Consider the following 23,756-nt stretch of genomic DNA (forward strand, 5'->3'; position numbering starts at 1 on the left):
TAAAACACACACACACACACACACACATATCTCGTTTCAAATCTCGCTCATGAACGTGAACATAAACGAGATTTGAATTGTCGACACAACCGAACAAATAATCATGGCCAATACGAACGATGCAGCTTTTACTGGGGGTTCGTAAATATTACAAATGTTTTTTTTTTTTTTTTTTTTTAATCTTTCTATGTTAATATTTTGTGTTTCTACCAATATGATGCCTTTGAAGAATTGAAAAGATTTATCTTTTGTTTTTGGAGAAGTTGTTGCAATGAACGCATTTTTTTTTTCATGAGGTGTAAATGTTTTTAATATGGCTGAGCGAGAAAAGAAAAGATGTCGATCATAAACAAAGAAAATTTGACTAAAATATTTTTCGAAAATGCTAACAATTTACTTTGAATGCATTAAAAATCTTGACGCATTTGGTGGAAACAACTTAAAGACTCCAAACAGCTTTCAGGTGTATAATGGAGTTTTCTAAGATCGGAGGCAAATCAATTTTGTTTTCTGAAAAGTTTCAGTGGTATGATTTATAAGCAAGAAAAACTAAATCTCAACATTTTTAAATGTAAAAATAAATAAATAAAAATTATGAAGTTAAAAAAAAATTACTTCTTAAAGAAATTTGTTTGGAAGAAAATTCTATTTACTGAAATTAAAATTGCGAATGAAATTTATTTGTAATTCGTTGAAATTCTGAACACCTAAAAAATCTTTTTTGTTTTTGTAAAATAAACAATTAAAAATGCGATTTTTTTCACACTTAAAACAATGAAATCGAATGTGTTATTTTTTTGACCAAGTGAAAAAAAGTAAAGTATAATAGTTAATTCATGTTAAACCCAACGAAAATATTAATTTAAAGGCGCCCCTTCCCCTATACTACCAAAGAACTGTATATTTTACAAGAATAACATGTTCAATTGGAGCATGTTCAAATAATTTCTTGATTTCTTTTTTATTCTGAACTGAAACATAAAAGCCTATATTGTCGCTGCAAAATCGGATATGAAATAAAATACTGACCCCCCCCCCAATCATTACGCAACCCTGACTTAGGGTTAGTGGTTCAGAGTTTGTATTACAATCCAGGGGTATGCAAAAATTGTCAAAAATATGACAAATGTTATTAAACACAAAATAAATTACTAATCTACCTAACTGGGTAAGTTTTTAGTGTTTTTATTTAACGTAAAAAATGTTTATTCCGTTCGAAAAACAAGTAACATTGAGCGCTACCGAAAAAAACAAGCAAAATGGCAACGATGTCTTTGAAGTCTCAACAATGACTTCAAAATAAGAAATAAAACAAAATAGTGGTCGAAATTTGAAAATTAGAACTTGAATTCAATGATCTAGTTGCTAGCGTCCATGTTTTTTTTTTTGTTTTTTTAACTCAAATATATTTTAGTAAATTTGTATCCTCGACTGCAAATATTTTAACTGGAAACTATAAATGAGATATCTGAAAGAAAGAAAAAAAAAATTATCACTTTTTGGTACTCATGCAGAAAGGATACCATACTGAAATAATAACGTTATTATTTATAAAGCCTTTCTTAACATGGAGAGCGGGACGATGTTTTGTAATTATTCTGTACTTTCGTCAAACAATTTAATAAACAAGATAACGTAAATCTTGAATTTAACTTGAAAATACTAAATATATCATAATGCATAAACATCCTCTTTTCCTATCAGATAACGTAAAGAATGAGTAACCATTTTTTTAAATGTTTAACATAACCACCATTTAGACTCAATGAAATAAAAAAAATACTTATTGGGTAATCGTTAAAGATCGCGTCCGTCAAACAAGATGGCCGCCTGATGTCAGATTTTATGTGAAAACGAAAACTTAACTGAAACGAGAAAACGAAAACTTAACTGAAACGAAAAAACGAAACCAGTGCACAAAAAAAAAAAAAAAAAAAGCCAAAAGGAGTGAAATAATTGTATTTGTTTAAAAGATTATGACATGCTGAAACTCAATTTAGGCTAATGACGCATATTCAACCATTCGAGCGATTCCAAAATAAGCAAGTACAGTAGGGACCTAACTGGATGTATTTGTAATCTAATTTAATATAATTTTTGTACCATTTAAAAAGAAACTTAAAATAAACTTTTAATATTTCAAAAACTTTGGTACTTGTACAGTTTAGTCAAGACATTAAAAAAGAAAAATATCGAAAAAGTTTAAATTGTATGTATACGTTATGGAACGAAGTTCTCTGAAAAAAAATTTCACTTAATTTCAAGTTTTTTTATTTATTTTTTTTTACAGCAAAAAAAAAAAACAATTTATGATACCGAGCAAAATGTTCGATTTTTAGGAAGAAAAGCTAGTATTAGAGATGGGGAGGGGTGTCAGCGCTTTAACTGGAGTTATCTCCCTTTCTCATTTCTAAAATTCAAACAATTTTTTTTTTTAATTCAAGATGGCCGCCTTCAACGCGCTCTCATAAAAACGGCGGTTTCCGCTGTAAAAAAAAAAAAAAAAAACAAAACAAAAAAAAACTACTTGATGAAATTAAGTGATTTTTTTTTTTTTTTTTTTTTTTTTTTTTGAGAACTTCGTTCCATAACGGATACATACAATTTAAACTTTTTTCAGTATTTTCATTTTTTAATGTCTTGACTAAACTGTACAAGTACCGAAACTTTTTTTACAGTGTATAAAAATAATGAAAATGCGAGATTAAAATCGTGTTTACATTATCGACTCCTTAAAATAACGTTCCTATGTATTGACCATTTTGAAGACGTAAAATCTAGCAAAAATCAACTAATGGTCAGATTTTCATGAAATTTTCCAAACTTATTCACTTTTAAATTAACTTATGCTTTAAAAGCAGTTAAAAATACTTATTTTATGCATATAAATATATATATCTCAACATATCCCCACTTGGACGTAAGAAGCTACTATTTGAGACAGATTAACAAGATGTTGGTTTACGTTACGTTTTTTTTTTTTTTTTTTTTTTTTTTTTACAGTGATCACCACTTATCAAGGCCCGGAAGCCACTCGGGGATAAGGGTTATTGCAAGTACAGTACGTTAGTGTGGAGATTTGATGAAGTGTTTACTTAAGGGGGGGGGCGGTTCATTAGGAATTTGTTAACGTTCGATTTGAAGACATCCAAGTTGTAGTCAGGTGGGAAGCAGGCAGATGGAACGGAGTTTCACAGGCGTGCAGTTCTAAGAAAGAAGCTTTGTTCATGGAATCCACGTTTTGATTTAGGCACAGATATAGAGTGGGGGAAATTTTTGACAGTGGATTCAGCTAGACGGGTGTTTTTCCTGAAAGATTGGCGAGGGGGGGGGACCAGAGATTGGAGTTCAGACGAGCACCTGCCATGGAAATAATGATAAAACAAGGATAGGCTCGCAACGTCTCTTCTGTGGGAGAGAGGTTGCAGGGTAGAGAAAAGGGCATCCCCCACTAAGCTATGAAGTCTATTTTGTACTCTGTCAAGGCAGGATAGGCTGTTTTTAGCAGCTCCTGCCCAGATATGGCAGCAGTATTCTATCCTTGGATGTACTTGGCTTTTATATCGATAGAGAATTGCATCAGCAGTGAGATATCTTCTGGAGCGGTAGAAGGATCCCACCATCTTTCCAGCGACCTTGGCAACAAACTGGATGTACGTGTTCCATTTCAGATCAGGAGTAAAGGTCAAACCCAGAAGCTTGTCAAAACATGGGGCCTCTCCCAGACGAGAGCCATCCATCCCAATTGATGCCAGATGGGGATCAGAGCGTTGATGATGTAAGGATAGGAGTTTGGTTTTAGATGCATTAAAGGTAACCAGCCACGTCTTCCACCACTGAACCACACGCTCGAGATCAGAGGAGAGAGAATCAGAGAACTTTGTCATTTACAGCCTTTGATGTGTTGCCGTAGATGGTCGTGTTATCAGCATAGATGTCAACGGATGATTTAAGTATTAAATGTTTAAACTGCATATAAGTACAGTCAGAGAAGCAGTAGGTGTATCAGAATTTTTGTAGGAATTTTTGACACCCCTAACACGAAACTACGAATAAAATATAAAAAAACTCGTAATTTCTCTTTTAAAGGTGGGTTGTTTATTTTCCGTATGGACTATACTTCCAAAATAAACTATTAAAGTTGTATAAAAAGTAATAGAAATAGTATTTTTTTTATTTCTTAAAAAATAGTAATGAAAATAATTGAATTTTACGAATTCAATATTTTTCAATTTTTAAACTTTTAAAAATCTACCAAAATTTTTCTATTGATTCTATTTTTACGATATTTTCAGGGTCAATGTAAAATTTTATGCTCTTTCCAATAAACCGAATATAATATTTTAGACAAACGTTTTTTTTTTTTTTTTTTAATTCACGCCCCTCCTATTTTGAAATGTCTATTAAAAAGTAAATAATTTATGTGCCAAAGTTTTATATATCACAAATTGAAGATAAAAGATCAATAAATAATATACTCTAATTTAAAACAAAAAAGAAGTTTTTTGGAAATTTACCTGTAAAGTCCGAAGTGTAAAACTTAAAAAAACAAAAAAAAAAACACGTTTGTATTTAAAATTTTTTTTTTTTTTTTTTTTTTTTTTTTTTTTTTAAATGAAACCTTGGTCCTTGCTCCCTTTAATTGAAAAATAAAAATTAGGGGTTGAATTACATTTTTCGAGTAGTTATAAGCTTGGAAACACAGGGGGGTCGAATTATTCAATATTTTTCACAAAGTTTCTGACACACCTAGAGAAGCAGGTAGCAGGAAGGGAATTTCAAAGTCTAGCTGTTCGAGTGAGAAACTATTAGAATAGCAAGATTTCTGGCATTTAGGGACCTAAACAGTGATGGGGTGAAATTTTGTTGCTAAATGGGTTTGTCGGGAATATGTACGTCTGGAAGGCACAAGTGCAAAGAGTTCATCAAAGCACATTCCACTAAAATATTTGTAAAACTGGCACAAAGATGCAGTTGTATATAAAAAGACATAAAATCAATATATTTTTTAAAAAATTGTTTTTTTTCCTCAATAATATATAATATAATCAGTTGAATTATAAAAAAAAAAAAAGAAATAGAATTCTAAAAATGTAATTAATTTTTAAAAGATTTAAATAGAATAAAATTCCAATATTCTGCAATATGAAGTTTTAGCATAGGAAGGGACTAAGTTTCCAATTTTAAAAACATATTTTCATATTATATAAAAAATGACTTATTCAATTACAACTTGAAATTATTTTTATTGTGAAAAGATTTTTTATTTCTGGTTGACAAGGTCAACTTAATTATAGTACCTATTCTCAAAAAATGTTTAGAGGCATCTAATTAATTCACACAATGATCAAAGCAAAATTACCCCCCCCCCCCCGAAAATGTTGCTTCCATTATTCACTGTAGCATCTTTGGGCATTTGTAAAAAATTATACGCCATTATAAATTAGACACAAAGTGATGACGTCACTGCTTTTGTGTTACACAAAAATTTGGAGGTGCCTAAAATACAGGAAGTAGATGATGGCAGCCAATTTTCGCATTCCTGATGGAAAAAGTTCCACACATTATTTGTTTCTTTTCGGTATTAACCGTAAATATAATAAATAAGAATATCCGTAAACTTCTTTTTTATATAAATGTTTATTTACTTATGTATCGTATGTCAGCTTCTATTTATTTATTTTTTTTTTTTGTCAAATAAATGTTTATTGGTCCCCTGACAAAAGAGGGATTGGACATAGTAATTCACTTCTGTTCATCTGGTCACACTTTTCTCAATACCACCTCTTGAATTTTGAAAAAAATTTTGCACAAACTTTAGTCATGGTGAAAGTAAATCTTTTCCAGAACGGATTTTTCGAGATAACTCTGATTGCCTCCCTAGGGGGCATTATAGGGGTAAAATTGGCCCCAAATCGTTCATCCGTTTACTTGTTTGCATTTTTCTCAATAACCACGCCTTGGATTTTTCAAAAATTTTACACAAACATTAGTCATGGTGAGGGGGGGGGCCGTATGCTGGGCTTGTTCCTCAAATAAATATGTTTATTTAGATATATACATATTTTTTAAAATGTATTTATTTACAGACACAAAAACATGTTTATAAAATAACAGTTTACGGATAGTCTTCATTCAGTCATTTCTTTTAAAATGTGCTGTAAATATATTTAATTGAAAAACTCTGGATATATATAATATATATATATATATATATATGGCTTAGATGCTAACGAATGTGGATGGAGAGTTGTATGTTTTGGTTTCAATTCTAGCTGATGACACCCAAGTCATATATTTTTAAGTTTGATTTTACTACTATTAGGTTCAATATAATAATCAAGAGAATTGTCTCTATAATAATAAATATGCAATCTATGAATTAAAATATATTTAAGCATATTTTATGACTGGGCAACCCTGGGCGATCAATTAGTATATTTAAAAAATGATCTAAAACATTTATTTGAAAAAAAAAAAAAATGTGATGCGTTCATAAAAGTAAATAAGCATTTATATAAAAACAGTTTAAGGATATTCATATATTTAAAGTCAATACTGCAAAATAACTGGACATTTTGGTCCCCTCCGATAAAGGAGGGATTCACCTAGTAATTCACTTCATCCGTTCGTTTGTTTGCACTTTTCTCAATAATCAAGCCTTGGAATTTTTAAAAATTTTGCACAAACATTAGTTATGGGATAACTCTGGTTGTCCCTCCTTCTCCCAGGTAGACGAAATTATAGGGATAAAATTGCTCTAAAATTATTTGTCTGTTCGCACTTTTCTCAATAACCACATCTTGAATTTTTTTGAAATTTTGCACAAACATTAGTGATGGTAAAAGTAAATTGAGCTCTTTCCAGATTTATTCACTCATGGAAAGGGATCTTGCATGCTCGGTTTGTTTCATCAGGAATGGGAAATTGGCTGCTATCATTTACTTCATTACTTAGCAATCGTTTGAATGAGTGAATATGCATCATTGCTTTAATTTAGTATTACGCATGAAATAAGTGAAAAAAAAGAAAAACTTTTTAAATTAACCGGGCATTCTCTAATTTGATCCAAAAAGTTGAAATGGAAACTGGTTTAAGACTCAACAAAAGAAATAAACTTTTTTATTAAGTTAATATTATAATTTCATTTATCTAAAAGAATGTTGTGAAACATTTTTTTTAAATAAATTATTTTTATATAACCACTTTAATTTCCGCTTAGCCTTAACCAGTCTCCATTTCAGTGTTTTAAATCAACTAACTTAAAGGATATTTATATTGCATTTTTGCCAGGAAGAACCATGATTAATTTACTAATTTAAATAAAAAACAAAAATTCTTTTTTCGTCTGTTTCATACGTAATACTAAACTGATTTTAATGCCACTAAACTTAGCAGGTCATAATCTCAAAAGAAGTGCAATCTTTGAACTGTTGCATATCATCTTTCCGATAAACATTAGGGAACTACATGATTACCCATTTTCCTTATCGAAATACACAAATGTAATCAAAGTTTTGACTATTAATGCAAAGAAATGAACTGCTAAACAAAATAAGCTTTTATTTTTTTCTTCATGATGGAGTGCTTTAAAATAAACATCAGAAATCTTTTCGTAATTCTACCCCCTCCCCACAAAAAAAAAGAAAGATTCTGCGTTTTTAGGTGATTACATGTAAACAGCATAAAAAAAGTTGATCGGAAATAGAAATAAAACAACAAAAATATTGAGTATTTTAGACGGAAAATTTACTTTCACATTTAAATTTAGCATAAAATGATCACCCATTTCCAGGCCATCAGCCGATATTATCTATTTCCAGACCATATAGTGGTTTTAAGGATATCTAACCAAATTTTATTGTAAAGGGAGGTAAATACAAGTTGTTATTGACTTAAGACTATTTTAAGGTTTGATTATGACCAGCTGATCGTAAAATAATTTGAACATATCTTGGCCTATATTAAATTATTGTAAGAATATGAAACTGAAAATAATGCTGTAATCATCAAGTTGTAATTTATCAACATAAAATTGTTTTATTAATATTTTCTCTTCATTATCTTTGACAGTTGCGGAGTCGGATAGTAAAAGTGTGACTCAGACTCCTTTGATATCTTCAACTCCTGACTCTGACCCCTATGTGGAAATCTATTCTGCAGATCTATATACCAACCTCCCACACTTGTTCAGCAAACATTTTATAAATACTTTTCATGTATCTTATTTTTTACGTTCAACATTCACTTGTATGATAAATATACTCACATATACACTCAACCCGCTTTATAGAATAAGTTAAGGGATGAAAAACATTTACGATGAAATTTTTTATGCTATTAGTTCAAAAGGGAATACAATATTTAGAAAGAGGGAAACCTTAGGCCATGGCATTTTGATGCCGAATGCTTCTCTTCACAAGAAGGGAGTAAAGACATACAGAAAAGAAATTTTTTGAAAGATAATATTGCTTTTATGGAAAGAAAATCAAAGGAAAAACAGGAAAAAGCTATAAAGAGCTATAGTAGCGTGGGTTGCTTCTTATTGATTTGGGCACATTTTTTTTTTTTCGGATAAGATTGTAATTCTGGATTGATCCCAGACTAATCCAATTGCCAAATTCCATTTGATTCACGAACTGGATAACTTTTGGATTATAATCCGATTGTTATCCAAGGTGATCCATAATGATCTCCCTCAAAGACAGAATTTTCACAACAAAAACGGCTGTTCAAAACAGGATTTGCAGTGATCTGATGAACTGAAATATTTTGAAGTAGAAGCATTGCAGGTGTATCAGAATTTTTTGAGAATTTTTGACACCCCTAACACGAAACTGTGAATAAAAGATAAAAAACTCATAATTTCTCTTTTAAAAGTGGGTTGTTTATTTTCTTTATGGAATATACTTCCAACATAAACTATTAAAGTTGTATAAAAAGTAATAGAAATATTTTTTAAAAATCATTTTTTTTACGTAATGAAATCAGTTGAATTTTACGAGTTAAATATTTTTCAATTTTTAAACTTTAAAAATCTATCCAAATTTTTCTATTGATTCCATTTTTATGATATTTTCAAGGTCAATGTGAAATTTTATGCTCTTTCCAATAAACCGAATATAATATTTTAGACAAACGTTTTTTTTTATATTCATGCCCCCTCCCAATTTTGAAATGTCTATTAAAAAGTAAATAATTAATTTACTCACCAAAGTTTTATATATCACAAATTGAAGATAAAAGATCAATAAATAATATATTCAAATTTAAAACAAAAAAGTGTTTTTTAGAAATTTACCTGTAAAGTCCGAAGTTTAAATAAAACCTTTTTTTTAAAAACCACATTTTTTTTTTTTTTTTAATGAAACCTTGGTCCTTGCTCCTTTAATTGAAAAAAAAAATTAGGGTTTGAATTACATTTTTCGAGTAGTTATAAGCTTGGAAAGACAGAGGGTCGAATTATTCAATATTTTTTCACGCATTTGTAAAGTCAGTTTCTGATACACCTATTGCAGTACAGTACAAAATATGATATATTTCCAAAAATAAGGCAAAACAATACAAAAACTGCTAAATTGTGCAATTGGTAAAACCAAACAGGAAAACCATGTAAAAAAAAATAAATTTACCTGACTTAAGGAGTCAGATAAAAAAATTCTGACTCCGACTCCTAATACTCTTAGAAATCTGACTCCGACTCTAGTTAAAACTTCCGACTCCGCAACCCTGGTGATAACTGCACATCATGTGCGATCACTTCAATTTTATTTCCTCCTTTCGAATTGTTTGATCAGTCATTAAACACGAAATTTGTTTTTTGTCGCTATTTAGTTGGATTTCATTAATTTATCCTTTCCTCTCTTATCTTTATTTTATTTCTATTTTATAACAGTTCTGAAAACTGAAAATGTTAATTTTTGCTGTGAAACGATTCATTGATGAATGGCGTAAGGGAGTTGGATAATTTTTCATTCATAAAAGAATGACATGCTGTCTCTTTACCACCACATGCACATTTTGTCTTTTTATTTTGACCTTTTTAGTTCATACTGATTAGTGTTGTTTACGGAAAAGTTTGTTTTTGTGCTGCTCTTTCCACTGACTTACACATGAGAAGGGTGATTAGTATTGATTTAACTTTTTTTTTTTTTTTTTTTGACATTGGTTCAGAAATGAGTGATCATTTTATGTTAAATTAATATGCAAAATTGATTCACCACTGAAAAGTGTGAAGAACGTTTTTAAAAATTTTTACTACCAACTTTTCAAGTTGTTTACATGTAATAAAATCGCGTTTTTTTTTGCAGTGAACCAGTGTAGGTTACCCTTTTTTTTTTTTTTCTAGATTTAAAAACAATTTTTAAAGTTTTTCATTATCAAATTTTATGTTGGAAATTCATTTTTCAAGAAAAATAATCTGTTACAATCATTGGATGTATACGACTGCAAACCTCACTAATAAAAAATGTACAATATTTTTTTTTTTTTATGTGCTATTGCACATCAACCCACCTGGCAGAAGATATTGGCTTGGTAAAAGTCGATAAGTTACTCTGCCGAAAGAGGAACTGCAAAAAATGAAAACTATCTTCCGAAATGAGTAAAAAAAAAATAAATTAATAAACATCAAAAACTGACTTATTTACATTTTTACTATTTGTTTCTTTATTTTTCCATTTTTTTTAATTGTAAATAATTCACTGTTAAGTGTCTATACCTTTCTTCTAACAATCAACAATCGTCAAAAAAAGAGAAAATGCAAAAATTACAAAATAAATCCAATGCAACAATAGTACAATAGTATGTGTTTTTCATTTTTTTTACTGTTGCCTAACAGTTTTGCCATAAAAGATATTCTATAAAGGCAACTTATTTTTTTATTTTTTATTTTTTCTGAATGCTATTGATTAAACTTAAATTTTTCTGAATGGAACCAAGGTTATAAAAACAATAAGTGAGTCTGCAAATGTCACATAAGCAAAAATAATCCACAACTTTTTAATGACCACTTTTTTTTTTTCTTTGTTTGAAAAAAATTGGAAAGAAAACTAAAAGTTAGGCTCATTTGTTCTTATTAAAAAATGTAAACTTAAAAAAAAAAATAAATTTCAAATGTAAAACAAAAGATAGCTAAGAGTCAACAAAGTAAAATAAGATTCTTTGAGAATTATTATTCCAAGTTTGAGTGTGTTGGGGACCCTTAGAGCTGTTTAGTTACCCGGTTATAGACTGGGGTCCCCACTTTGTAGGCTGAGTTGAGGAACCGGTTATTGAGAAGGTTGCGTGTTTGATTACTAGGAGAGTAGAAGATCGCCGTTTTCAGATCGTGCAGCATAACGAAAACAATAATGGCATGTGTTAAGAGTATATTTAAGACATTGAAATGAAGCACACTGAAACAGGATCATATATTTACATGTGTACAAGGAATACTTATTTACATAGGTTACGAACGTTACAGAATGTTTGTGTGTTTATAAACAAGCATGCATATAAACGGTTGTTGCATATATGCATGCGAGAGTTCGTCAAAACATGCGTTGGAAGTTCATTGTGTGTGTAAGAGTTTGAGTTATACGAGTTTCATTCTTACCTTGAGAAAGGTAAACGCCCTCCTGAGGTGTGGACATAATTTCCATGCCACTCACATTCTAGGTTCGAATCGAAAGAGAAAGATAGAGAGAGAAATTGAAGAGAAAACAGAACGCCACCTGTTTGGCAAAACGAAGATTACCGCAAGGGCAGTAACCGGTGTGTTATTTAAAGGTCTATGTATGGATGTGTGTGCAGTTTGATTAAAGTTAGATTTAAAAGGACATGTGCCTATAAGTGAAAAGTATAAAATTTTTTTTCAAATATTCTTCCCTTTTAAAATTGAGTTTGTGGCAAGACCAGAAAATTTTACAATTTTAAAAAATTTGCTTAAGAAAATCATAATTAGTAGGTGAAAGATCTGGAGGATGTGGTAAGGTCCTGTATCCCAAGATGGTGAGTTTTTGCAGAGTCATTCTTGCAATATGTGGCCTTATCATGAATCAGAATTGGTCCACGTCGATTCATTAAAGTAGACTAATAGTCACCATTATCTTTTTTTAAGTGCAATTTTGGCTTTGGGAAGCGTTTGCGAGTTTCATCACAATCAAGCTATTGACCTGATTGTTTAAGTTATAAAGGATTCACAAGTGACTATTCAGTCAAAAAAGGGTCATTGGTGTGAATAAGTTACAATTTATTGACAACACGTTATTATATGTAAAAATTTACTAGAAATAAACAAATTCTGTGTTAAAAATGACTTGAAAATTCAGCACTTCAGCTGTTTGTAACAATCTAATAGTAACTGGTGTATATGCAAGGTAATCATTGAGTGTACAGTCACTGTATATACATCAATTTTTAATTTAAATTATATATGGAATCAAAAACGTTATTTCCTTTTTCTAAATTTACGTTTTTTTTTCATTTAAGCACTTACAAAAACAAAAGAAAAAAACACATAAAAGTTGATTCTGTTACTCAGGATTTTTTTGTCTCATGTTAACATGTGCAGATTCACGTTATTTTTCTGAACTTTTGAAATGACAATTATTTGAATTACTGTTTTCATCTTGAACGTTATTTTCACATTTCAATCCAGGTAGCCTCTGACCTTCTTCGAAAATCTTTGTGTCAAACTTGGCGAATCTTGGGTAGAAGTCGTAAATAATTTACAATTATATTTTTGAGTATCTCTCGTATTGGGGATTGAACCTTAAAACTGAATTTTACCAAGTATTTTATCCGCTACATTACGCGTCCTTACACCTGAATAAAGTCAGAAATTACATTGATCGAAACATGAAAATGACACTCAAGATGAGAACAGTGAAATGAATAATCACTAATGTTAATACACAACCATCAAATGTTTTAAAAGTTGGAATAAATATTTTTGTTTGTTTTTAGGAAATATAAAATCTTGGAAAATAATTTTTTTGTTTTTTTGAAATTTCTTTTAATTTTTGTTTTTATTTATTTTAACCATTGTTTTTATTTTTCAATGTAAATTATTCAAATATTTTTTCCATTTTCTTTCCCCATCCCTCATCATTTTCTCTATTTCCAGGTAATTTTTCTTTCCAGTTTCTTTTTTGTCCATAATTCTTGATAGCCACTGTGTCGTCTTTTCTGCATTTTTAGGTTTAATATTACATTTGCTGCACTAAAAATCTTTGCTAATTATTTTTCTTTTTTCTCAAAATCTTTGCTGTTTTAAATTTTCAAATTTCTCATTATTTCTTGGATGTTTCTTTTTCTAATTTCGTTCGAAATGAGAATTTAACATAAGTCAGTAATATTTTCTTTTCATCTTTTTATTTGAAAGAGTAAAACTTCAGAAAATTTTGTATTCATAGATTATAAATGTTTTGTATATTTTCTGATCCATGATCTTTTTACATTTTTTACATTTGAGAATAAATTTTGAATGAATGTTAGTGTTTTTTCCAAACTTTTAAAGTTAACTTCTATATAGCATTAACCAAATGAAAGTTTAACAATGAAATAAATCTAAATCTGATTCCATCAAAATATTTGTAAAAACTTGTTCTATGCTTTTGCAAGTGTTCATAAACAAAGCTTAATGAACCCCCCCCCTTTTTCACTCTGCTATTTAGAAATTTTGTTTCTATAAAATGTTTTTTGTTCATCTGACAAAATGAAGTGTTTTCCAGATTATGAAGTATACAATCTTCTCCTGAAACCATTCTCTCTCTCTCTCTCTCTCAATAATATTTCTGATCTCAGTAGCTGATTCAGTAAAATAACTTGTATATCTTCAAAGTTAGATGGAGATGGGGGAGAATAAAACAAATTCATCTGGTACGGCTGTATTGATGGCGGTACGTCTGATAATACTGAAACAAAAGAAATTGCAACATATTGCATCCCAGAGCATAGATTTTCCATGTTTGAATGAGAACCCTATAATTCTAACAATTTGTAAATTGTAAATTCTCAATTGTAGGAAAGCTGGCAGCATTCAAGGTTTGACGAATGTCTCTAGTAACAAAACAGTGTGAAAATCAAGTTTGTTAATCACAAAACAAACTGAAATGTTTTGCATTGCCATGTTATTTAAGGGCTTATTCCAAATTTTCCTGCAGTTAAAGCCCTTATTCACTTGATGAGCCTTTATGCAGGATGTCAGATATCATGAACGTTTACAAAAACGAAAGCAGAATGTGATAATTCTTTACATTACATAGGTTTATTCCGTATTTGATTCCTTCCTCTACAAATTTACCAAAATGTAGAACTGCAATGTTTATTGAAATAGAATTTGTAGATTTGGATTTATTTTATAAACTTCTAATATACATTGATATATGTGGTAAATCTTGGCCCAGTTACTTGCTTATCTAGTCACTCTGTAGAGACGTTTTATGACTATGACCTGGTGACATGCTATAGCAAGATGACTGGCAATTATTGAAGCCACAGGTTTTACATATTTTTTTCCTGGCTGAGATGCCCCCATCACATCTGGTTTTAAGACACATGATCTTTTTCTTTTACGGTCGTCCAAGACTAACGAGCTTTGTTAGGCCAAAGAAAATTGGTATTTATAATAAGATATGGATAAATATTAAACAAAAGGAATGAATGCATAGCAAATTGAACACCCCTTTAAAAATCTAACAAAATATGCTGATTTGAGTATATAATAATCCACAGACACTCCCCACCCCTGACCTGACCTGAGATGGGCATTCTCATTTTATATATTTATATATAAAAATAAATATCTAGTGGATATAAAAAAACATTTCTTTGGTTTCCAAGTAAAAAAAAAAGAAGTTTTTACAAAAATGAGATTGTTTGTAGGGAGATCCAGAAAGTGAGACTGAAATGTCCTTCTCTCTTCATCTCTTCATTAGTTTGCATGTTTTGTCATCTTTTTGTAGATAAGATTCAAATTGAGTATGATATGTCTGGTACATGGGATGGGAGTAGAAATCCTCATTTATAATTTCATTGTTTGAGCCAAACTTCCGGAATTTAGGAAAAACACGTTGGCAATATTATATTATAAAATTTAAAATGACAAAACTTGCTTTTGGGAATGCGCAGTTCCATCCAATACCAGCATTTAAAATGCACAATAAACAATATGATAATGATTCTAAAAAGTTGGTGCTTCTATATTATAATTATAAAAAAAATATAATGAATTTGAAGTTAAACAAATGGTACCTATGTAATTGTCATGTCACAAATAGTAACATATCCAAAAATTATGGAAACCGGTAAGGTAGAAAAATAATTATTAATAAAAAAGACGTTTGTAACATCTCATGATTTAGTTTCATGATCTACTGTTTGAATCGGAGAATTAATAGGGAAGGTAATTAAGTTTTCAGTTTCTCACAAATTTAATCGGTTATTTATTTATTTTTTTTACAAGGTGATCACCACTTATCAAGGCCAGGAAGCCACTCAGGGATAAGGGTTATTGCATGTATAGTACATTAGTGTGGGGATTTAATGTGTCTACTTAAGGGGGCGGTTCATCAGGAATTTGTTTACGTTAGACTTGAAGACATCCAGGTTGTAGTCAGGTGGGAAGCAGGCAGACGGAACAGTTCCATAGGCGTGCAGTTCTAAGAAAGAAACTTTATTCATGGAATCGACGTTTTGATTTAGGCACAGATAAAGAGTGGGGAAAATGTTTGACAGTGGTTTCAGCTTGACAGGTGTTTTTTTGTAAAAGATTGGCGAGGGGGGACTAGAGATTGGAGCTCAAACGAGCACCTGTCATGGAAATAACAATAAAACAAAGATAGGCTCGCAACGGGAGAGAGGCTGCAGGGAAGAGAAAAGGGCATCCCCCGCTAAGCCACAAAGTCTATTTTGTACTCTGTCAAGGCAGGATAGGCTGTTTTTAGCAGCTCCTGCCCATATCTGGGCAGGAAGAGAGTTTGGCCCAGAATGGACCCCCTGAGAGACTCCAGCATTAATACTGCAGGCTTCTGATTTTTGTCCATCGACCACTAAACTTATGAGCCTATCAACGAGAAATGATTTAATGATAGAGAAAACATTTCCAGTTATACCGTAGCTGGAAATCTTGTGAAGTAGGCCTTTATGCCATACCTTATCAAAGGCCTTTGATATGTCAAGAGCAATTACCCTAGAAATGAAGCCTTTGTCAAGAGATTCACTAATCCTATGAGATATAACCGTTAGCACATCTGCTGTAGATCTTGCAGAGCGGAAACCATATTGCGTGTCACTACGAAGGTTATTTCTACTGAGGTGGTTGACTATTTCTCTATTTAATATGGATTCCAACAACATACTCATGACACACAGGAGACTTATTGGTCTGTACTGAGAGGGAGATGACTTATCACCTGAATGCTTTAATACAGGGCATGCTGATGAGGTTTTCCAGGTTGGTGGAAAGCACTTCTTAAAGCAACGCTTAAACAGTTTTGTAAGTATGGTAGCAAGTTCTGGTTGAAGCTTTTTTAACACTATAATTGGAATGCCATCAGGGCCAGTTGCTTTACTGGAATCAAGGTTCTTGATTAGCTTGGCGACCTCATGCACAGATATTTGTATGTTACCTAGCGTGTTCTGTGTTATAGGAGGAAATAAGGGGAGTTGATGGCCTTTGTCGCATAGGGTAGAATTAGCTGCAAAGTTCTTGGCAAATAGTTTGGCCTTGTCTGATGCTGACGAGATGACCTTTGGTCCATTGATAATGGTTGGGATAGAACGCATACTTCTGTTCAGGATCCTATTTGTTATTTGGTGGGAACCAAGCCGCTGATCAGCTACTTTGGATTTAACAGACTGGGCATATAGCTCTCTTGCATTTTTTATTACTCTTTTACAGTGGTTGCTGGTGTTCCTGAAAGCAGCTTTAGTCTCAGTACATCTATTACATTGGTAGCTATGGAAAAAGTGATTTCCGTGCGCGATGACAGCAGCACATTCTGGGGAGAACCATGGCTGGCTGTTAGGTTTTTGTTGGAATTTTTTAGATGGTATGAATCGGTCTATGCCTACAATTAACCATTCGGTCAGGTCTGATACTATAGAGGACACATCCTTTTTAAACATGGAATGCAGAGGTAGATCAGATATGAATGTACGAAAGCTATCCCAGTCAGCCATGGAGTATCGGTATACAGTACGGTGGAGGGGTACGTCTGGGGATTTATTACATTTCATTTTTATCTTAACTGATACGACGGAGTGGTCGGAAGATCCTAGAGGAGAAAGAACGGAACATGAACATATTTCGGGGAAGTTGAGAGAAAAAGGTCTAGAAGTCTTGCATACTGACCTGTAGTATCGGGAACACGATCTGAGTGAGGTCATAAGCAATGGCAAAATCATGACAGAACCTCCCCTCATCGTCTGTCTTGAGTGGGTCGTCCATTCCACGTTATGGATGTTGAAGTCACCACAGATGTGAATGTTAGCCGAGGGATGTGCAGACAAGATGTGGTCTATTTTCTCAGATATACTCTTAAAGATAGTAACTCCGCTGTTATGGGGCTGATAGGGGGCAAAAAAAAAAAAATTTTTAAATTCAAATGGTTAAAAAAAAGTTATTTAAAAAAATGTTTATTTTTGTTTTCTGAATAATTCTGTCTGCTACACATTGTTTCAACTGAGTTACTTTCTCTTTTGCTTACGTCATATGACCCAATATGTCTGACCCAGCGTGTAACCTTATTAGAGCTGTTTGTACCCTTATCAGAACTTTTTCATGAATAATTATTTTTCTATCTTATCGTTTTCCATAATTTTTGGTTATGTTACTATTTGCGACATGACAATTACGTAGTTACCATTTGTTTTACTTGAAATTCAATATTTTTTCATTATCTCTATTATAGAAAAGTCTATATATATATAATGTATATATGTATGTATATTCTATTCGACTATTATATAAAAATAACTTTGTGTGTGAGTCCTTCCTCATGGGTTCCGAAACAGCTGAGCCTATCTTTTGCAAATTTCACTCAAAGATAATTTACATTTCTGTTAGTGTTCTTACATATGTTTTGTACAGAATTTCCTCCGATAAGTATCGAAAAAATCTGATCTAAAAATAGTCTTTTCTCTTATAGATGAAAAGGAAATTTTTACAAGGAAATATTTTATGTTACATCAATGTATTCCTGCCGGTGTAACATAAAATATTCCCCAGTAAAAATTCTTTTTCATCTATAAGAGGAGAAAGACTTAAGATCATCAACCACAATTATCAGCTGACGCGATATTGTAAACAAACACAAACAGAATTTGATGAATAATATTATCTTTTTTTTTTTTTTTGCAAATTAGTCCACTGGGCAAATGATTCGTCATAATATAATATTCAATAGAGGAATGATTCTATAATACATATGCAATCTGCATAAATTAAAATGTTTAAGTGTATTGTATGACTAGGCAATGCCGGGCTAGTTATAATATAGAAGCACTAAAAAGTTTGACTCGTATTACTTATTCATTCTGAATTATTGAATATTGGCTTAGTTTAAAGAAATATGAAATGATTGTAAAGCAGCAGTAGTTCTCCTTTTTTTTTTTTTTCATCCTCCCATCTCTCCAGCGCTATCAGGTTAATTGGAAGAATTGTCTTGCAATTCTTTAAAAAAACAAAACGAAATGAAGACGTTTAATGTTGACATTAGATACAGAAAAAAAATGTCCAGTTATGCGAAACTTTTTTACTCTGAAATTTGGCTTTTTTGATGGCAAGTCTTGGACAGGAATCCTGATTATACCAAAATATACCCCTCCTCTCTCTCTCTATCTCTCTTAAATTTTTAGTTTTGTGTGGTTTTGATTGCTGGGATCAAAATGGATCGGGTTGTAAAATTTGATGAGGAGCCCCTCCTCCCCCCCGTCCCCGGAAATGAATCCCTTGTGAGATTAACTTAGAATTCTGAAATCGTCTTTTGCACATCTGGAGATTTTTTTGGTTTGTTTATCTTTCCAGTTTTGCTTACTCTTCTTTTTATTCTTTACGTTCCACAGTGGCTGTCATTCGGTCTAATCCATATGACAAGTGTTTCACATTTCCCAGTACTTTCAAATTAACCAGGAACTGCCATACACGAAGATGACACCTCCAGCCGGCTGACGACGACGACTACTACGACAGATGCTGCCCTTGATGAAGATGTACGGACAGCGGACAAAAGAAAAGCAGTTGAGGATGACACGAATCACGATGACAACAAACCAGAATTGAAAAAGAAGTTCTTTCTCAGTTCTACACCGAAACCCGATGAAAACAAAATGCTGTGCAAAAATAATGAAGATCAAAAACCTCCCAAATCTGCTCCAATCAAAATGTCACTTAACACACAGGTGAGCATTTTGTTTTGCTGTTGTCACTAAAGATAAATTTTTGATTTTCTACTTAGAAGAAAGAGTTTTCATGTTTAAATCCCAATTTTGCTTAAAAGTAGCCGTTTTTCATTAGGCAAAGCGTAGATTCATTTTAGTGGAAAGGAAAGCAGATAAACTTCAAATTAATCGTAAGCTTTTTCTTTTTTGTACATAAATTTTTTTCTGCTGTGTTATTGTTTGTCATCTTTTTGTTTGTGTCACCCTTTTTTTTGTTTTTTATCACCCTTTTTTGTTTTTTATCACCCTTTTTTGTTTTTTGTCCCCCTTTTTTTGTTTTTTGTCACCCTTTTTTTGTTTTTTGTCACCCTTTTTTTTTGTCACTTTTTGTTTTTGTCACTTTTTGTTTTTGTCACCCTTTTTGTTTTTGTCACCCTTTTTTTGTTTTTTGTCACCCTTTTTGTTTTTTGTCACCCTTTTTGTTTTTTGTCACCCTTTTTGTTTTTTGTCACCCTTTTTGTTTTTTGTCACCCTTTTTGTTTTTTGTCACCCTTTTTTTGTTTTTTGTCACCCTTTTTTTGTTTTTTGTCACCCTTTTTTTTTGTTTTTTGTCACCCTTTTTTGTTTTTTGTCACCCTTTTTTGTTTTTTGTCACCCTTTTTTTGTTTTTTGTCACCCTTTTTTTGTTTTTTGTCACCCTTTTTTGTTTTTGTCACCCTTTTTTTGTTTTTGTCACCCTTTTTTTGTTTTTGTCACCCTTTTTTTGTTTTTGTCACCCTTTTTTTGTTTTTGTCACCCTTTTTTTTGTCACTCTTTTTTTGTTTTTATCACTTTTTGTTTTTGTCACTTTTTGTTTTTGTCACTTTTTGTTTTTGTCACCCTTTTTTTTGTTTTTATCACCCATTTTTTTGTTTTTATCACTTTTTTGTTTTTATCACTTTTTTGTTTTTATCACTTTTTTGTTTTTATCACTTTTTTGTTTTTGTCACTTTTTTGTTTTTGTCACATTTTTTGTTTTTGTCACTTTTTTTTGGTTTTGTCATTCTTTTGTTTTTGTCACCCTCTTTTTGTTTTTGTCACCTTTTTTTTGTTTTTGTCATTCTTTTGTTTTTGTCACCTTTTTTTTTTTGTTTTTGTCATTCTTTTGTTTTTGTCACCTTTTTCTTTTGCTGTTTCACTTCCACATCCTTTTCATTGCTTTTACCTCTTTTCTGTCACTCTCCACTTTTAACCCACCCCACTTCATATAGTCACCTATTTTTTTTGTTATCACTCCTCTGCCATTCCCTACCATCACCTTTTTTTATTTTTATTTTTCCCATTTCTTTTCATCCCCTTTTCATCTTTTCTCCATTTCCTATTTGTAATTTTTATTGATTATGCTGTTCATTTTCCCCAGAAAAAATCTGAGGTCAAAACTCCAATGATGAAGAAAAGTGCAGCTGTAGCGAAAGCGTTTAATCCTGATGAAGAGGTAAATAATTAGATTAAAGCGCACACGCACACATTTACATATTCAAGATTATGCCCCTCTCCTCTTCCTCATCGATCCACAATTACAGCAGAATTCACATCGGCAATTGTCACGTTCTGTTGTTGCTCAGTCTTTTTTTCTTTAAAAATTGTATCAGCTGTTATATATATTTTTTATTCATAACATGGAGCACACTATAAAATAATGCATTTTCTATTCAGATGGAACCTTTTTTTTTTTTTTTTTTGTCAAGAATTTATAGCAATAATTATGCTTTGTATAACATTTCATGTGTGAATACTGCTTTTGAAATTAGCTGATTTTAAATAATTTTATCATTTCTATTAAAACTGAATATGTTTTAAATACAATAGAATTTTCTGTAATTTTTTTATAAATGTTCTGATAAAAAAAAATGCAACTTTGTTTTATTTGGATGCATTTTGAAACATTTTTATAATTGTCAACTTGCAAATTATGATTTTTATCTGTTAAATGTTTGGAAATATTTTGCATTACTATTATTTTGCTATACACTAGTGTGTGTGTGTGTGTGTGTATATATATATATATATATATATATATATATATATATATTGTGCAAGATATTTATCGTTAGTATTTTAGAAAATGACTCTTTGTTTACTCCTCTGTCCAAAGTTCTAGTTTTAAATAAAAAATATAAAATGTGAAAAAGTCTTTTCTTCTTGCATCTGCTGTTTTTGTCAAATTAAACAGTTTTGATTTTAATCTCCTGAATTTTCCCCATCTCTTTTTTTTGTAGAGCGAAGAAGAAGAAATGCCCCCAGAAGCAAAAATGAGAATGAGAAATATTGGCAGGTAAAGACAAACACTTTTTCTCTGTAGGCAACATACATGTACACAAACTTGCTGATTGTATTATGATGGAAGTGTCCCCCCCCCCATGGCCATCAGATAAAACAGTACAGTAGTACCTTGCAATGATTCCATCATATCTTGAAAAATATCATCTCAGAATAATTATTCTCATTTTAATTAAAAAAAAACAAAAACGAATTAATCCATTCCAAAGGTAAGAAATTTACCTAAAACAAGTTCAAATTATGCTCAATAATCACTAAAGAAAGATAAATACATTAATGATAAGGAAATTGATGTTTCAGAGCTCTGGGCAAATTTAGCTTTAGTTTACCTTTGACAAATAAATATTTTTGTCTATTAGCCAAATAGAAAATTTACTAACGAAACCCACATGATTTTTAGAATATGACATCTTCGTTCTGTGACAAGTATGTACATCATGAAGATTTTTCTGTGCTTTTTTTTTTTTTTTTTTTTTAATAAGTGTAATTCTAAATATACAACATATTTTATGTTGATATTTGAAGGTATAAACATTCTAATTTCTTCAGCTTCAGATATTTTTTTAAACGGCCTTCGTAAAAAAAATTCTATTAAACATTTTATTGTTTAAATAATTTAACGTTGTTCGTTTTTATTACAAAAAAAGTTGAAAAGATGTTTCACTCAAGAGTGAACTTTGGAAGATTATCAGTGAAAGAAATGTGATCGCCAAAAGATAAGCATTTTGTTATTTCTAGTCGCCACTTTGAAAAATCACTCGCAAATGCGACTGTTTCACTCACAATGTAGAGCCCTGTATTTAATAATAAATGTTAAAAACAAAAAAATAATTGTACTTGCAACTTGGAAAGTGTTCGACTGAGCTTCAATCTATGGTCCCCCCACGCCAAACTTTCACAAGAAACACTCGTCTAGCTGTAAACACTATCAATAATTCCCCCCACTCTTTATCTGTGCCTAAACCTAAACGTAGATTCCATGAACAAAGCTTCTTTCTTAGAACTGCACGCCTGTGGAATTGTCTTCCGTTTTCCTGCTTTCCGGCTGACTACAATATGGTTGTGTTCAAGTCTAACGTAAATAAGTTCTTGATGAGCCGTTCCATATGTTATCAAATTTACCAAATTTTCATTACTAATGATTACTATATTGTCCAATTTCTACTGTACACTCTTTAACCCTTATCCTTGAGTGGCCTCTTGGCCTTGATAATGTGGTGATGCCTATGTAAAAAAAAAAAAAACCTAGGCAAGTCCTAGAATGCAAGGAGGAGGGAGAGAAGCAAGGCTACTATGCACACACACGCACACAAATGATATGGTAACTAAAACGGCAGGATTATACACAATTAAAAATGTTGAACAAACTAATTAAATGCTTAATATTTAAGTCTTAAAATGACAGAAAGGATGAATAAACAGAATAAAATTGTAATTCACTTACCATGGAGACAGGGATGAGTGACTAATGAAGGTGAGCTAGGAGACAGAGAAAGAGGGCTTAGATAGCATAGCCAGCCTACAAAACAAAAATTTTTTTTTTCTTGTATTTTGTACTTTTTTTTCTATTTTACTTTTTAAGTTTTTAGCGTTGCATGATTTGTGAAATGTTATCTAAAAAAAATCATTTCTTAGTGTAAAATATAAATACAATGTATCTGTATTTTAAAAAGTTGGATCTAAGTCCATTTGTAATTCAATGTTTTACTGTAGATGTCTTCAGATGCAAAAGCCTCGAGTTATATTTTGCGCTCTTGTAATGCACAGCAATTAACAATAATAATAATAGTATGTTTGTAATATTTTTCAGATCAGTAAGTATATTTATCTGCCTCCTATTGCAGTTAAAGTGAGACATGACGATTTATAGTAGAGGAAATTCCTTCCATGCCCCCCCTCCCCAAAGTGGGCAATTGGTTGGGTTAAAAACTTTGCTGTGTGAACCTATTGGCATTATCCAATATGGGCACCTCAGACAACTGATAAACCAATCTTCCTTTCACAAGGAAGTAAAGATGGCATCTTAGGATCAAACAGAAAACTGGTTCTGTTATATGCAACAGTCACTTGGG

At 31.3% G+C, this 23,756-nt stretch overlaps 1 protein-coding gene across 2 annotated transcripts in view; it reads left to right on the forward strand.

The window, feature by feature from the left end:
- LOC145241363 (uncharacterized) overlaps positions 1-23,756 on the forward strand; it is a 26,768-nt gene continuing 3,012 nt past the window's right edge. Inside the window, exons 1-4 of one of the 2 annotated variants that reach the window (XM_080104236.1) lie at positions 1-137; positions 19,118-19,386; positions 20,765-20,839; positions 21,624-21,679. In XM_080104236.1, the coding sequence (XP_079960362.1) occupies positions 104-137; positions 19,118-19,386; positions 20,765-20,839; positions 21,624-21,679 (434 nt within the window). In that variant the 5' untranslated portion in view covers positions 1-103. The remainder of the gene's footprint in view (positions 138-19,117; positions 19,387-20,764; positions 20,840-21,623; positions 21,680-23,756) is intronic. The other variant, XM_080104237.1, reaches the window with a different exon arrangement.

This window comes from Euprymna scolopes, chromosome 20, assembly GCF_053919585.1.
Source record: "Euprymna scolopes isolate OS-2025 chromosome 20, ASM5391958v1, whole genome shotgun sequence".
Taxonomy (NCBI): domain Eukaryota; kingdom Metazoa; phylum Mollusca; class Cephalopoda; order Sepiida; family Sepiolidae; genus Euprymna; species Euprymna scolopes.